This window comes from Corapipo altera, unplaced genomic scaffold (genome assembly GCF_003945725.1).
Source record: "Corapipo altera isolate COAL_440 unplaced genomic scaffold, ASM394572v1 68, whole genome shotgun sequence".
Taxonomy (NCBI): Eukaryota; Metazoa; Chordata; class Aves; order Passeriformes; family Pipridae; genus Corapipo; species Corapipo altera.
Window position 1 is genome coordinate 5,098,438 of NW_020884919.1, and position 16,321 is coordinate 5,114,758.

At 34.7% G+C, this 16,321-nt stretch overlaps 1 protein-coding gene across 1 annotated transcript in view; it reads left to right on the plus strand.

Moving 5' to 3' along the window:
- The window catches only part of LRP1B (LDL receptor related protein 1B), a 672,863-nt gene that overhangs the window by 581,532 nt on the left and 75,010 nt on the right, over positions 1-16,321 (plus strand). The window contains exons 59-64 of the mRNA XM_027656245.1: positions 2,832-3,020; positions 3,813-3,961; positions 6,973-7,066; positions 8,358-8,474; positions 8,645-8,764; positions 11,463-11,582. Of these exons, the coding sequence (XP_027512046.1) occupies positions 2,832-3,020; positions 3,813-3,961; positions 6,973-7,066; positions 8,358-8,474; positions 8,645-8,764; positions 11,463-11,582 (789 nt within the window). The remainder of the gene's footprint in view (positions 1-2,831; positions 3,021-3,812; positions 3,962-6,972; positions 7,067-8,357; positions 8,475-8,644; positions 8,765-11,462; positions 11,583-16,321) is intronic.

The following is a 16,321-nucleotide window of genomic DNA, read 5'->3' on the forward strand; positions in this document are numbered from 1 at the left end:
ACTTTAAATTTGCACAAAGCAGTCTCTTTTCACAGTGCTTGCCAAAGAGGAGCAATTAGTCTTGTTTTCCTGTTTAAAACTGTGATTCGCACCATAAAGTGTGCTGTAGGGTTAGTAATTAGTACTGCAACATATAACCACTGTATGTTATTTATGAAGAGGTAGATCAGTAATGCAGTTGAGGCTCTATGAAGTTAAAGGAAAGACTGAAGGAAGAAATTGGGTGATTGGGTGTTTTTCCATAAATGTATGTACATTTATGAAAAATTGGAAAGCTTGAGACACTCAGATCCTCAAAGGCGTGAGAGACTATTTTACTGTTCCATCAGAAAATAAGATATAAAATTACCTTTTTTTTTTGTTTTTTTTTTTTTTTTTTTTGGTCATTCAGAGTTGACGGGAACTTAGATTCTGTAACCTATTACATGTCAATGGTTCTTATGTTCCCTTGGTTATAATGTACTAAAAATAAAAGAAAAATCATATTCAGCTATGACAGAACTATTCCTTAAACAGTGAAGTAAATCAGAATTGACTGCCATTGAATGGCTGTTTTCAGAAATTCTTCTCAATCTTTACAGGTGTATCTACTGCAAGAAAATTCATCAAGTTTTATGGTCAACTTGGAAGAAAATTTTTAAATTTTCATACTATGTAGTTATTATTAATTTTTATTTTATGAAAATTTATTTTTATGGTCATCTTTGAATTTTTATAAGAAATATTTTTGTCCAGTTATACTGGATTATTTTCTGTGTGTTTTACTTCAAGTAGATTTTATTTGCATTTATTTATTTGTGCTATGTTTTTAACCTAGTCTATTCATTGCTTTCTTAATTGATTTTTTTTTTTAATAACTTTCTCTAAGTTTCATAGTCACAAGAGGATATAAAGAGCTTTTACAGCTTTAAATTCTGAAAGAATTTTGGTCAAGTTTGTGCTGATCATGACCTAATGAAAAGTTAATGCAGAAACCCGTTAAACTTTCGAAGTTACTCAGAAATAAGAAATAGTGGCAGGACAAACTGCAACATGAATCTGTTTAAACCATTGATGGTTTCAGCTTTTTGCCTCTATCTGGTAATAATGGGAAATGCAGTTTTTAGAAACAAATATAGTCTGTTATACTTCTTTCAAAATACTTAAAAAGCATAGAGTATAATATTTCTTCCATTGTTTCTGATTTGGTAGGTTTGTTTTTAAGACAACTAAAAGATTTGAGCTTTTAAACCTGGTTTTTATAGAATTGGCTTTTCTAAAAAATGAAAGAAAAACGTATTTGATTCAATGAACAGTCGTTTGAAATGTAGTACTCTAACTGCAGTATATAATATTTTATACCACACACTTAACTTAGCTTCTCTATTAGCAAGGTGTGATGAGGCAATTCAGGCAGTACATGTTACTCTCCTGAATCTTCTGTAGTTCATGAATATAAAGTTTCATCTGGATTCTGACAAATGCATATCCATTGAAGCCAGGATAAACTGCATAGCAACCCACAAACATACAGAACATACAGAAACAAAAGTAAGCATTTACTTATACTGTCTATGCTCAGGACATGGTGGTTACTTGTTATTAACTTGGATGGCCAAAGCAAGGATGTATTTTTCATTGACAGGGAATAATAAAGACAATGAAATCCAAATAATCTTTCTAGGTAAATCCTGTTCGTGTGCATTAAGGCTTTTACATGCACTTTTATTCTGATTTTAATCTTAACTTTGATCAGAATAAGAGAAAATAGGCAAAGAAAAAAAGCACATTTGTTGCACTTAGAGAAACTGGAGCGGTGCCTTCAACATCTTTAATTTGATGTCAAAAGTAGAAGCAAGGCTCATAATTTATCAAAACAAATCTTTTTCCGGAACTCAAGCAAAAATAAAATAATTAGTTCAGGGTTTCACTCAGAGTAGCAGTTTCTCTTTCTGCTGTTCTTTCCTGCCTCCCTATCAACCTGGTTTGTATTTCTCATTGAAAACTTTTCACAATGGGATTCTACAAATTATAAGAGCTTTTTTGGAGGGTACTGTAATGTGTAAGGAACCACGGCAAAGTTAGCTATGTCTGTCTTTTCATGTCTATCAGTAATTAGAGTGACTCAACAACAAAAGATTATATTTTAAAAATTAATTGTTGTGATCAGGTATTCTTCTGTGGCATTTATGATTACAGCTATGTATGTTAAAAGAAAAGAAAAAAGTAGAGCTCAGTTACTGTTTACCAAGAATAAATAGTTCAAGACTGAAGAGTATACAGCAGGATAAAGGATGCTCCAAAGCTTTTCCTACCTTTTATCCTTCCATAATTTTTTAAGCCCTCTTAGTACTATGTTTATTTTAGTGGAAAACTTATTTTTCCTGTCAATCTTGTCAGTATATTTTGATGAAATAAAACACTATGAATTGTCTTAAAGAGTGTTAGACACAGAGCATCAGGAGATGTATATGTTACGTTTTGGATGTTTTCTAATAACTTTTACTCCACTAAAAGTGCAAATTGATATTGGCTTATGCAAAGATTATGTTGTGTATTACTTTAAAGTTTAACATGTCTTTAGTTTCAGATCTGGAGGTGATTTTTGTTACCTGAAATTCTTTCATTTCCTTAACGCTGATGGGGCCAAGGAATTCTAAGCAAGCAGAGTTTGTGCTCCATCCATCTTTATTGTAACTGGCAATAAAGAACCCTCTGGGCTTGGTGTATTGTCATGACAATTATTCTCAAGACATTATACAGCAGTTGTATCTGTCAGCCCGTGCAGTATGGAATGTTTTAACTGGCAGCCTTCCAAGAGTGAACATTAATTTTAGCATCTCTTCTTTTAGTCCCTAATCAAGACATTCCAGGGGTGATTGCACTAACACTGTTTGAAGACTTCATCTACTGGACAGACGGGAAAACTAAATCACTCAGCCGTGCCCACAAAACCTCTGGATCAGACAGACTGTCACTGATTAACTCATGGCACACCATAACAGACATCCAGGTGTATCATTCTTACAGGCAACCTGATGGTAATTATTCTGTCTTTGCTTTCCAAACAGCGCATTGATGTATTTAACTCAGGAGCCAGGTGCTGAGTAATGGAAGCTTGTTTACATGCAGTGATTGTTTTATTTCTCTTTTGTTTCAATTTGTGGAAGTTCTCAAATTAGCATTTTTAAAATTAAATCTGTGATTAATGTTGTAAGCGTGTCTGATACTAAATACAAGTGATGTATCTTGTTCAGTGGTGAGATAGCAATTTGGGTGCTTAAAAGTTGACCCAGATACTGACTGGAAGTACAGAACTGTTTAGTTGCATTATAATACAAGTTACCAGATTTTAAGAGGGGAACAGTGTGTGATAAGAACTTTTAACCTTATTCTTTGAAAAGCAAGATTCCTTGTGTTAATAATGCTGAAGAATACTGCTATTTAGAAACTTGTTGGACTGAGGGGATGTCAGACAATGTGGGTGGTATGTCTGATCTCCTGCTGTCCCTGTATTTGAATTGTAACTGAATACAATTTGGCACTTTACCCAGATAAGCTAATTTTTTCTCTCATTATTAAAAAAAAAGAATGGTGTTTTGTTCTTCCTCTCATTCTTTCAGTATTGAACCTACACCCATAGTAATAATTTTTGCATACAACAGACAGTAGCTTAAAGGCAAAAGGAAAAGTTTCCCTCTGCAGCTTTTTGATTTGAGACATTCCATTGTGAAAATAGCACATGTAATACATCTTTCTTCCTCTGTGAAGCAGATACCCTGGGGTGCACTGAAATAATGGGCTGTGATGTTATTTTCCTACTCTGTCCACAGTGTCTAAACACGTGTGTACACTAAACAATGGTGGTTGCAGTCACTTGTGCCTTCTGGCCCCTGACAAGATGTACACGTGTGCCTGTCCCACCAACTTCTACCTGGCTGCTGATAACAAGACGTGTCTGTCGAACTGCACGGCCAGTCAGGTGTGTGGGGGCAGGGATTATATTTTACTGTCATTACCTGTGCTTGTAAATAATCAATGCTGGTGCCCATGAAATGTGGAAGTATCACTCGAAGCAGCTGAAGGCTGGGTGCACTTACAGAGTTTTGTCTTCAAGGCTGTTAGTGGAAAATAGACTTACAAATGCCTTTTATTCCGGAGAATGCAGAACTTGTTCGCTTTCAAACATCGATGTTTCTGCCAGTCACTAGAACAAATAAAAATTGCTAAACCCATAAAAATTGCCTTGAAAAAACATTTGTATGAAATATAAAAATACAAAGTGTGTATAACAATGATTTGGGAGGATTCATGCATGAGTGAACTTTACATTAATAAAAGATAACAAGCTCAATCCAGTCAAATAGGTAACATAGCTACGTAGGTAAATTATAGATTTGCATTTAAAACAATCCAGTAGTTAAAATGGAAATGGTGTCATATGTAATTAATTAACAAATACATCAACTGCATGCAGTGTATTCCCTAGTACTTGAAATAAATATTTATACCTTTTTTTTTAAAATATAAAGTAGATAAGTAAAACATACTGATTTCTTATAAAAGAACCACTTTCATAAAAGTCTTTGGACTGTTCTACCCAGACAATTAATTGGTTGACTGTTATAGTACATATGGCCTTTAAAATATTTTTAGTAATCTACTTTTCTAGCAGTTCACTTTTTTTAGGTGTAAGCTAATGACCTCTTACACCATTCTATATCATGATGTATGATAATGATTTCCAACACTAAGGAAAAGGTTTTACTTGTATTTTTTAGGAAACAGTGTTCATCTTAAATATTGCAACGTTTAAACCAAGTAATATTGTTATTAAAGAAACCTTCCCACTGTCTTCCTCTGTTGACTTAAGGTGGTGTGATTTAATGATGTTCATTGTATCTTTTGTGTTTTTATTGGCTTGTTGTTACTTCCTATTAAGAAATGAGGAGGGGAAAAAAAATGGTGTAAAACATTTGTAAAATGAGGAATTTCTTACCTATTTTTCCCTTGTATTTAGTTTCCCAAATTTTTTTGGTTAAAAGAAAAGTCACTCTTTTCTTTTTTTTTTTTTTTTTTTAATATATTTTCTTTAAATGACACTGGAAGCTTATTCCACAGTGAATTTATATGCTAACATTTGATTGAATGGCTCTATTCCTGTCTAAATAATTCATTGATCACCTGAATTGAAGGATTGCATCACATCTTGGATCCTTCAGGAGCAATATTTTATCACTTGTGGATTCCACAGGATGGAGAGCAGAGTTAGAGAGAAGAAGCAGCTGCAGACAGACAGTTTACATTGTACATTATTTGTCATTTTCTTCCACTTTTGAAATCTTTTTACTGTTTGATCATTCATCAGTCTGATGGCATAAGGTGCAGAGATCAGTGGCAAAAATACACTTTTCTCCCTAAGATTTTCAGATGATGATGTCAAATCAGAGCTGGTCCGATGATGTAATCGCTCTTGACGATATACCCACTGTGAGCTGTTTCTGATGAAAAGGAGTTGGATGGTCACTACACTGGTCTTGCACATCTCCAGACCATCCTGTGATGGCTTATCTGATGTGAGAAATTGTTGAATACAAACCACATCAGACTTTAGAGCACCAAAACTCCAGCCACTGGAGACCCATATGATTCTGCTCCCTGATTTTACAGGTCTCTGGCTCCTCAGTTTGAAAGGGAATGCAAGTATTTTCATAAAACAGCATCTAAGAGTTAGTACCCATTTCCTGGAAATAACCTCATAATGTCATTTTAACAACCTGAAGTCCATTGTGGTGAGCAGAGCAAGGCTGGCACCTTAGAGCAATTAAGCATCAGAAAGACTGTGCTAGAAAGCAAAAAATACTAAGAATGAGAATTGCCTGAGTTTCTGTTTGTCCCCTACATTTGTTGGCCTTCTACTGAGGCTCCTCTGAGCTGTGTAACCTGTGTTGGGCAGTTTATAGTTTAAAACAGCTGCCTTTCAACCCAACCTCTTACAGGGCATGTCCCTCGAGGTGGTACAAGAACAATGTAGCTCCAGCTATAGGTCCTACTACATAAATGCCCTTGAAACCCTGATTTTTCTTGGCAGAAAAGATTAAACTGACCCAATGCACTGAATATAATATAACTTTTAAATACAGCTTTATTGAAAAATCAACTATTTTTAAAATGTGAAGAAATTAAAAAAATACTGCTGAGTCACAGAAACTGAGATGTCTTGCACTTTTAAATCTGTTGGTTTCCTTCCTTTCGGACATCAGGTAGAAAAAACAATATATCTTAGAATTTTCTGATAATCTGTTTAGGTTTTCCTCCCAAGCATTAGCCACATTTACTCAGATTTTAGATTTAGCCCTAGAAGTTTCATCAAGTAATTTCTACTCTTAGTTTTGTTTGCATTCCTGTTTCAGTCAGAGCAAAGGTACATTGTCACCTGAGTACAGAGTAAAGGCACTGCCAGAGTCTTACAAAGGATTTTTCTTTTTTTTTTTCTACAGATATTCTATCCTTTTGAAAGGCTGGAAGGCCTGATATCTGGTTTGCTCATTTAATTCAAACAATATAAGCAATATCATACACTACACTGCACGTTAAGGCCTTTTTTTGTAACTGTGGGTGTTTGCGTTTATCAGGAAAAATTATACTATCTGCTTCAGCAATCTACAACAACTGAGAATTGAAGTGCTTGTTTTGAATAAGATCTTAAAAGATGAAAACATAAAATGCAGTGAGGGGTTTGTATTGGGTCATTGTAAAGCAGTGTGGAAATATCACTGAAACTACAGTTACTTTTATCAGTGAAAACCTCAGCGCAAAACATCGCAAAAAAAGAGAATATTTAAAATACAAGTTTTGTAAAATTAACAGCCAGAATTCATTAATGGAATGATGACTTAAGCAGTGAATCTAATTTTCATAAACTACTATTTCTAAGTGAATAAATAAATATTCATATGAAAGTCTTTTCTCCTTCTCTCCTTCCTGTTACAGTTCCGCTGCAAAACTGACAAGTGTATCCCGTTCTGGTGGAAGTGTGACACTGTGGATGACTGTGGGGATGGCTCTGACGAGCCTCCAGAATGCCGTAAGTGCATCCTGAATTTGGAACCCAGTTTTATCAGTAGGGTCCAAATCAAATATAATGCATTACAGATGTTGGGAAGAGGAGTGTTTTTGAATGCTTCTGTTTGCCAGCAGTGTTTTCTGTTCCTTGGTTTCTGTCAAATATAAAAAGGGTGCAGGCTCTTCTTTGTCAGTCTGTAAAAGATTATTGTTAACTCATGTCTATTCAAAGTCTTTCAAGTTCTTTGGAAAATCATGCATTGTTTTTCATCTTCTAAACCTTTACTTCATCCCAGTTAAAAGCAAGTGACAGAATATTCTGAGTTGGGACTCACAAGAAGCATCAAGTCCAACTTGAAAGTTAATGGCCCATACAGGGATCAAACCCACAACCTTGGCATTATCACCATGTTCTAACCAACTGAACTACTCTCAGTTATGGTTTTACTAAAGATTTTTATTTGCTAGCTCTGTTCTGAGGTTGCAGAATTTTTTATATAAGTACAAAATTCGGCCAGGTTTATTTTTGCATGTAATAAAAATGTGGAATTCTAACCTCATTTGCTTGTGTTTCATTGCAATTGTAGAAGTTTAGATGCACATTATTATTATTATTTACTGCAGTTTTCTGAGCAACAACATTTTCCCTTGTTCCCTTAAACTTATATATAAACGTGCTCTACTATGTATTCTACAATCTTCCAGTTAATTAACAGTTAATTTGGTTTTTTTTTACTGAAATCCCTCACCCCTGTTTTTACAGTTTTATAATTAGTTTTATAACTTTTCCTGCTACAGAGGCCTCTGAAGCAAACTTCAACATATAAACATTTTACATAAGATTCCATTTTAAGCTACACTTTGTGCATATAAAATATTGCTACAGAGGTACATAATTGCTCATTGACTCAAATGACAGTGGCTAGGAGAAGGAAAAGTGTTAAGCCTTTCTTGGGAAATAGAATTACAGTAGGGATAGCGAGTTTCTTACACACAGACTTGAAGTCGAGTGTTTAGATCCTAAATTGCAAGTCTCTGTGGAGCCTTGCAGTGAGCAGCGACCTGCAGGGAGTTTCACTCTGTACCATTAATACTGTAACTACAGTTAGGCAAATTTAAAATGTCAGGCTTTGAAATTAGTTTTGCAATAATATGTGTATGTTTGAGTTACTAATATATACTCAGATTGAGATTATATGGGCACATGTGAAAGTTTATAGGTTCTTTTGATTAGTTCATAGAGGAAGAACAGCACTGTTGATACTTTGCCCATCCCTCTGATAGTATTCATAAGCAGTTTCTTTTTTTCTCAGCTGAATTCAGATGTCAACCAGGACGTTTTCAGTGTGGAACTGGACTTTGTGCTCTTCCAGCCTTTATCTGTGATGGAGAGAATGATTGTGGGGACAATTCTGATGAACTGAACTGTGGTAGGTGATTATATACATTGTAGTCTTCAGAAACATGCTAAACTGATTTAAATGCCATACTTTCCACTCTGTCAAGAAACTGTGGGGTTTTTTTCATTTACCTTTTAAGTTTTGAACCTTTTAATCTTTAACTTTTAATTTTTTTAACTTGTTATTCTTTTAATTTACAGACACACATGTGTGTCTGTCAGGTCAGTTCAAGTGCACAAAAACTCAGAAGTGCATTCCAATAAACCTGAGGTGCAATGGACAGGATGACTGTGGTGATGAAGAAGATGAAAGAGACTGTCGTAAGTATCTGGTTTTAAACAAGGAACTGGAGTAAAAGATATAAAATACTGTAAATATCCTCTATAGAAAATAAATTTAGAACATGCAAACAAACCTCAGTTTTTTAAAGTCATTGCAAAGAGGAGGGAGGTATAAACAATTTCAGGCATTTAATTGGGATTTTGACTTAGGCTGAAACATCTGTTTTACTCTTAACCACCTCACAAATGACTCATCCTTTTGAGCCTTTCATCTGCTGTGCCTTGCAGCAATGCATTTCCGTGGAAGAAGATAATTTTCGGCATCTTTTGTTGGAAAAGCTCTATATCCAAAACTCCTTCTACATCCTTTTTCTTTAATTAAGTTTTTTTACCTTTTCTATTCCCTATCCCCTGGGAACCTCTTCATTAATTTGGCTACGTAACTGGATTTGCACTTGCTCAGCTTTTAATGCAACTTACTTTTCATAAGTTCATTTTCACTCCATATTTTTTGCATATAGGTAGCGAAAATACTTTCAGGTTTAAAATGGAATCTATTGAATAGCTTGTGTCTTTGATCATTTGGTAATTAAGATGATGGGACTGTCTTGAAATATAGCTCCTTCTTTCACTCAGTTCATTACTCAGATCTACTGCTGATCTAAGCTGCTTATTCTGAATTAGCTTTCTCAAGGTTTACATGGGCTGCATTTCTGCAAAGAACATCCCCTTATCCAAGGGACAGGTTGCTAAGGATACAAAGGCTTTCTTGATGGTCACATTTAATATCTGTCTTCCAAACAACTCAGAAGAGGTGTAGCCTCTGACAGATAATATTATATGTTGGTTTGCATTTTAGGTTTCTTTAAAAACTGATTAAGTGGTGTCAGGTAAACTCCTGTGAAACGTTGGAGAGATTGCTTTTTATCTTGGAAAGAACTGCACGTGGTATCTGGAAGGTTCCCAGAACCTCGAGGTGTAGCTGGCAGAAGTTAAATCAGAGCAGCAGAGTCTGCAGCACAGCAGTGCTCAGGAACTGTGGGATGGTCAGGGCCAGGATCAGCAGTGATGGAGTTGGCAACATCCTGGGGATTAATAAGAACAAAACAGTCTGCTGTGACACTTTTGAGTGTCTGAAACTCAGCCATCAACCCGCCTACCAAGACCCAGTGGGGAGCAGGAGAGGTTAATCATATACATTTTTCTATTTTCGTTGTGTCTTACCTCGACTTTATTATCTTCTCTTTTAAGAAAGTTAAGTGTATTCATTTTCTTTTAATAAAACCCTGCTTGTGGCTTCTGAAAATTCTCCAACGGACTTTGGGGAGATTACAAAAAGGGAGATTTTAAGCAGGTTTATCACAGTGTTCATATTACTTGGGCTCCTCTCAGAAAACAAGTAACAGATGAGATTATCTTGTTTGTTCCGATTTCACCAGACTAGGATCCATAAAATGCACACCTTTTTTCAGCTCTACCACTGTTTTGTTTTATTTATCAGTTGATTTTGAAGGAGTCATATTTCATACTGAAGGTTTCCCATATATAAAACAGGTAATTATGCTGGTCTTCCTTGTAAAGCAATTTGAAATGCCCTGCTAAGGTGTGCTAGATGAGAATTAGAATTATTTGTTCAAAGTATAGTTAGGAACTTATCCAGGTTTGTGGAAGTGTTACACTGGAGGAAATAATACACCAACCTTTAGGATACCTTAAAATTTTTCATCTTGCCAAACCCAAGAAAAAAGAATATCATCAGGGAGCTAATTGCTTTTCAACAGGAATAGGAAAGTTTGTTAAAGAACTTACAGAGTTCCTCAGGTAAAAGTGGGACAAACATTCATGTGGGAAAACATCAAGGTTTAGATCCTACTGCTTTCTACCTACATTCAGTTCAGTTTAAAATGATTTAGGGATTCGTGTACATATCCTTGTTTCTAAAGAAATCCTTATGCATCTGGTCACAAATAGCTTACTCACAGTCCAGTCTGGGTAGAGGTCCTTTATTCATCTTACCTCTCTCCTCTCAGTTATGAAAGTCTGAGAAACAGTAAGATCTGATGTATGTGCTTGTGAAAGAGTCCATCTACAGTCACTGACTGCACCGAGGATCTTTTCTGTTGTCAAATGTCTGTTCTAAGGTTAATGCACCTTTAACTTAGAGCATCCTTAAAAATCAATTGAAAAGTCAACTGCATCTTTGCATCTTTATCTTGCTATAGGATTCATTCAAAAAATTGTTCTACTAAACTAAGTGAAATATTTGTCACACTTTTCTCACCATTTACCCAATTTAACAGAAAGCACATAATTTCACCAAAATTGTACATAATTTTGATTCCTTTTTCAATCAAGGCTTTGAGAACTGCCTGAGCCTTTCAAATTGACTTTCAGAATTGATAACTGGTCTTTTATGAAGTTGAAAAAAAAAAATCTTATCTGATTTTTGCTAAAGTGGTTTGATTGTATCAATGTTAAGTATATTTGTTGTTTAAAGAATATCACAAGAGATCCTTTATTATATTTTCCTTACTTTACTCTTATAGATAAAATAATACATAAAAAATGACAAAATGATAAACTGAACCTGAATGCTGTTTTCTTATAGATGTTGAATAAATTATGCCAGAGGTATCTAATTTCTGAATTTTAAATCCTTAATATTTTTTCTTTAAAACAAGTATCTTGAATATTAGTGGATATTTCTAGTTTTGATTTGGAATTCTTTCATTTAAAGCTGAAAACAGTTGTTCTCCAGACCATTTCCAGTGTAAAACAACAAAGCACTGCATTTCCAAACTGTGGGTATGTGATGAAGACCCAGATTGTGCTGATGGATCAGATGAAGCCAACTGTGGTGAGTATGCCAGTGGTTTTGAATATGTTACTCTAGCTTGAATTTTTTTAAAAAGGTAGCAAAAGGCAATAATTATTATAATTATTCCACTGTTTTTGTCCTCTTTCAGTGTATGATTATACCTGTTTGATATTGTAGGTGTACCTGGATCATCCAGTTCTTGCTGAATGGTAATCTTTTATGAGTAGTTTATAAAATTCACATTGTGCTACTGTTTTATTGGCAGGAGCTGCAAATGAGTATCTCATTTGGAATTTTGAAGCATAATGGCATAGAATATTGTGACTTGCATAGGATATAATGACATTCTTTTTATTTCTCACAGTGTTATCCAGTTTCTATCAGTTCAGTCTGTGTACTTTGTTGATGCTGAATATCATAAACAGTGAAAATATGATTTGAATATAATTTGAAAATCCTGTTAGTTAACACTGACTGTATAGAAGGGTCCAGAGCAGAATCCAACTTGACATGACCAACTTTTGCTTTGCTGTGGGAGCTCCAGGGCGTTAGGTACCCTAACAAACCACTCCACAAACTTTGAATTCCCATAGGACTTCTCCAAGAATTTGTGATACTTATGGAACTTCTGTACTTAAATGTGATAGTCTGAGGAACCACATCCTCTACAGAGAAGATCGAGCATAGGATTGCACCATAACCAAACCAGGCCCCAATTTATGTCAGATTTTACACAGCATCCAGAACCACAGTGTTCTAACCCACTGAGGTGGGTTATTTTAGACCCAGTAACAATTAACCATCACTTGGGGAAAAAAAAAATATCACACTTTATATTCACAGTAGTAGTAGTAGTTGTTCTCACTCGTTGCTTGCATTGTTTGAAAGTACTGAGTCAGCTCTTTTTGTTGTAAATAAGAGAAAATAATAAATTTAAATACTCTACCTGGGAAATGGATTACAGATAATCAGAGGCAGAATGAGTGGATTGGTATTGTCAGAAAATCACTGAATGTGGATGTCCAAGCAAAACACACACTAATCATGAACAGAAAAACTTGTGACATTTTCAAGGCAGTTCTACAAAGGAAAATATAGAAAAATTTTCTGGGATGGAACAGAACAAGACAAATAGTGTGGATCATACAAATCTCTCCTAGTTATTTATCCATGCATCAGTAAATGGTTTGATGAAACCCATGAATCTGGACAGGTTTATACTGTCTCTGGAAAAACAGAGTAACAAAACTACTGGCCGTAGTCAAGGACAAAGCACTGAGGAACATCCAATTTTCCATGGATATCTTTCAAGCAATTGACACCAGCACACATATCAAAATGTTGGAGGTGACCAATATGCCTGGGAAACGGAATTCTTCCTCAATGCTGAAAATCCAAGACTGTCATTTGAATTGTCAAGACTGGGGAAACTAAATCCTATCAAATGAGGAGAAGTTACAATCCAAGAAATCAATTTGGCTTGAAGAAACAGTGAATGCAAAGGAGATGAACCTTTGCCACAGAGACGCTTTATATCCTCTTCTGGGATATCATAGAACCAACCCTGCACTGTTCAGTTTCTGAGCCACTTCACAGCTGCTTTTTCCTGCACTGTTCCGCATCACCTTGATCTCCAACAAGCTGTTTTTTTCCACTCTTGGCAACTTTCCAAGCTTCCAAACTGTGGATTCATATTCTGACTTACCCATACAAGACCAGCTCGTACAACACAGTTTCAAAATAATTCATCTAATAATATCCTTAAGACACAAAACTTAAAAGAAAGGAGAAAAAATAAAACTAATATTGAACAGGAAAATTTGTATTTATAATAGGTATTTCACAGTCATCATTTTACAATCAAATGAACAATGTCCAAATTTCCAAATTACTCAAACAATTAAGTAATATAGAGGAGCATTGTGTGGAATCCCAAGTTCAATAGGTTTTTCCAGTGATAACATATAACTGGATATGTTGATTCATATCTAAGACTCATCTTGCCTGTTATCCTGTCTCTGGCAGTGACTGAAAATGATTATCTAGGGAAGAATGTGAGAGCAAAGCAGGCCAGTAGTGCAACTTCCCTGAAATACTCTTCCGGGCTCTAATAATTTGAGAATCAGAGGTATTGTGAGTCAAATATGTCTCTGTATGCAATAACCCTTCATGGATTTAATTATCTTTTTACCTTTGTAAAGCTTTCACAACATACTGTAGCAAAGTGTTCCACAGCTTAATCCCACACCTCCCTGAAAAAAACACTTACATTTTTATTTTTAATCTCCCAACTGCATATACTGCTCTTAGTTTTTGTGTTGAAGGAGACAGAAGAATTTATTTATATTCACAATTTTTGTACCACACACAGTTGTGTACACATAGAACAGCTAAACCTTAAGAAGAATAGGGTGGTTTAATCACATTTTTAAGTTTTCCATATTTTTAGTATTTGAAATATGTTTAAATGACCTTATGGCAGTAGTTTCAACAGTTTGGTCTTCTGCGTTTTTTTTTTTTTCGAGTTAAAGATTGTTATTTCTGTGAACAAAATTTGATAGAATTAAATTCTAAAGCTGCAAGCTGAGTATAAAAAAAGATCTCCATATGTTGATGTAATACTAACTTGTTATTGTTTTGAGTTCACTTTTAAAATGCTTACGGTGCACAGCTTGTGTAAAGGGTAGGTTTTTTTGCTCAAGTACTGCACAACCATGTGTATTTTGCTTAGTCAACATCTACTGCTGTGTGTTATTGGAGATATTATGCTGAGTAAATTTACTAGAAGTGGTGTAAATGTATTTAGTCTTTTGTGGTTACTTTGTGACTGAGACAGTTGAAATAGAGTTAGGAAAGATATGTTTATTAATGAGTGTATTGTGTTTTTTGGTAAAGAGTAGATAGAGTTAATTTGTGCTTACTGTCCAGGCAATTAGAGAAAGCCATTTGATTCTGCTAATCCTTGCTCTCAACTTGAATATTTTGCATCAAATATGGGCCATTTGAGGTAGAATCTGAAAAAAGCTGTGTGTGGTCTTGAGAAGTGATTATGATTTGCTTTAAAGGTTATGTGTATTTCAGGTCTTTATTACCATGATGTGTCAACATTAATATGACTGCTTTCTACTTCCTCACTTTTTTTAATATTAATTTTATATTAATTTTATTTTTAGCCTTAGGAGTCAAAGTAAGCTTTTTTCCTGATGATGAAGAATGTGTTCCTTGAGAAATTTGAAGGATGCATTATATAAACTTAAACTTCCTTTGACAGGCTTATAAATTCCTGTATCCAGCACCGGTGACAGCCCACTACGCTCTAGAACAGCAAACTGAGCCTCGATCCAAAGTGAATTTTCATTTTGGATTTTATCCCTCTCAGGCACACATACACACACACACACAAATGCACAAAAATGAAAATATGTGGAATTAAAATCCCCAAATGGCAGTGTAGTGCAATTAGTGGCAAAAGAGTAGGGATTTCATTTGTAGGGATTGATATTTGAATCAAAATGCTTTCAAGGTTTTCTTTCAGACTTACTTTGTTTTTCCTATTTAAGCCTTCATCCTGTTTTCTTCATACTCATTTAGAAGTATTTCTAAAGTAAAATCCTAGTTCAGTATGCACAAAAGATGAACCCCAAACAACCAGCAGCTACATCAGGTGATCACACAAATTTCTGAAAAAGGGTCTTTGCCTGTTACAGTGAATCTCTTAATAATAATTTGAAGAGAGAAATATGAAAATTGAGTAATCAGTACTTAATTCTTTGCCTTTGTACCATTCCTGTCTGAACTTTCACATTTTAAGGTCACATTTTATGAAAAATGAGAAAGCAATTTAGAGCTGAAGACAGCAGTGACAAAATGTATGTGGGCCCACGTGTGCTTTGAATTGTTCCACAATTCAAAAAAAATAAAGTCTTGCAGTGTTTCCTCTGAGTTGAGTAAATCCATCATTCTCAAAGATCAGGTAATTGTTACACAACTTTCCCAAATCTTTCTCTTTCTTTTTATTATATCCTATCTCTGCTATCCCATTATTTTCCTCTGTTCTTATTAATGTGGAGGAAATCTGATTTGTAATACATTGTCAATTGTAAGCTGCTATGAGAGATCAGAGGAAGAATAAAGCTTTCAGATTTGTGAAGAGGAGAGAGCCTTACGAACATGAAAAATATTTTGTATTAAAAATATAATTAAATATTCCTTTGTGTTTGGTAGAAATAGAATAAGAAGAGAAAGATTAACATTCAAATACTAATCGTAGGGTTAAGCTACAGTTGGATAAATTTAAAAAATAAAATCCAACCATTCTTCACATGTGTAAAGAGGCAATGCCAGAAACTCGGTTTAGCATCCCTGAGAACTAGATAATTCTTTTTGAAGAGTAAGAAAATATATATTACATGTTCTCTTCATTCTAGCAGGTAACTGAAATGAAGGAATGTCATCTCTCTATTCTGTGTATTGCTGATTAGATCTTGGTATTTCTATTGAATGTGGAAGGATAAATAGAATATTTACATGTCACTCTGATGATACCTGTCATTAGTATTTAGAACACATTTTGTGGGCAAATATGTTATTGGGAGATTGTAGGCTTTACTAGAAGTACTTTAATAAATACTGGATGGATTGTGGGTGTGAAACATTACCTTTTGCAAAGCTACAGAGACAAAATACAAGTCTGTCATATGTTTGGGGGCAATATTTTTGTTTTGTAATGTTAAATATTTTAATTGCTTGCCAACACAAGTGTTTTTGAAATACTGTGA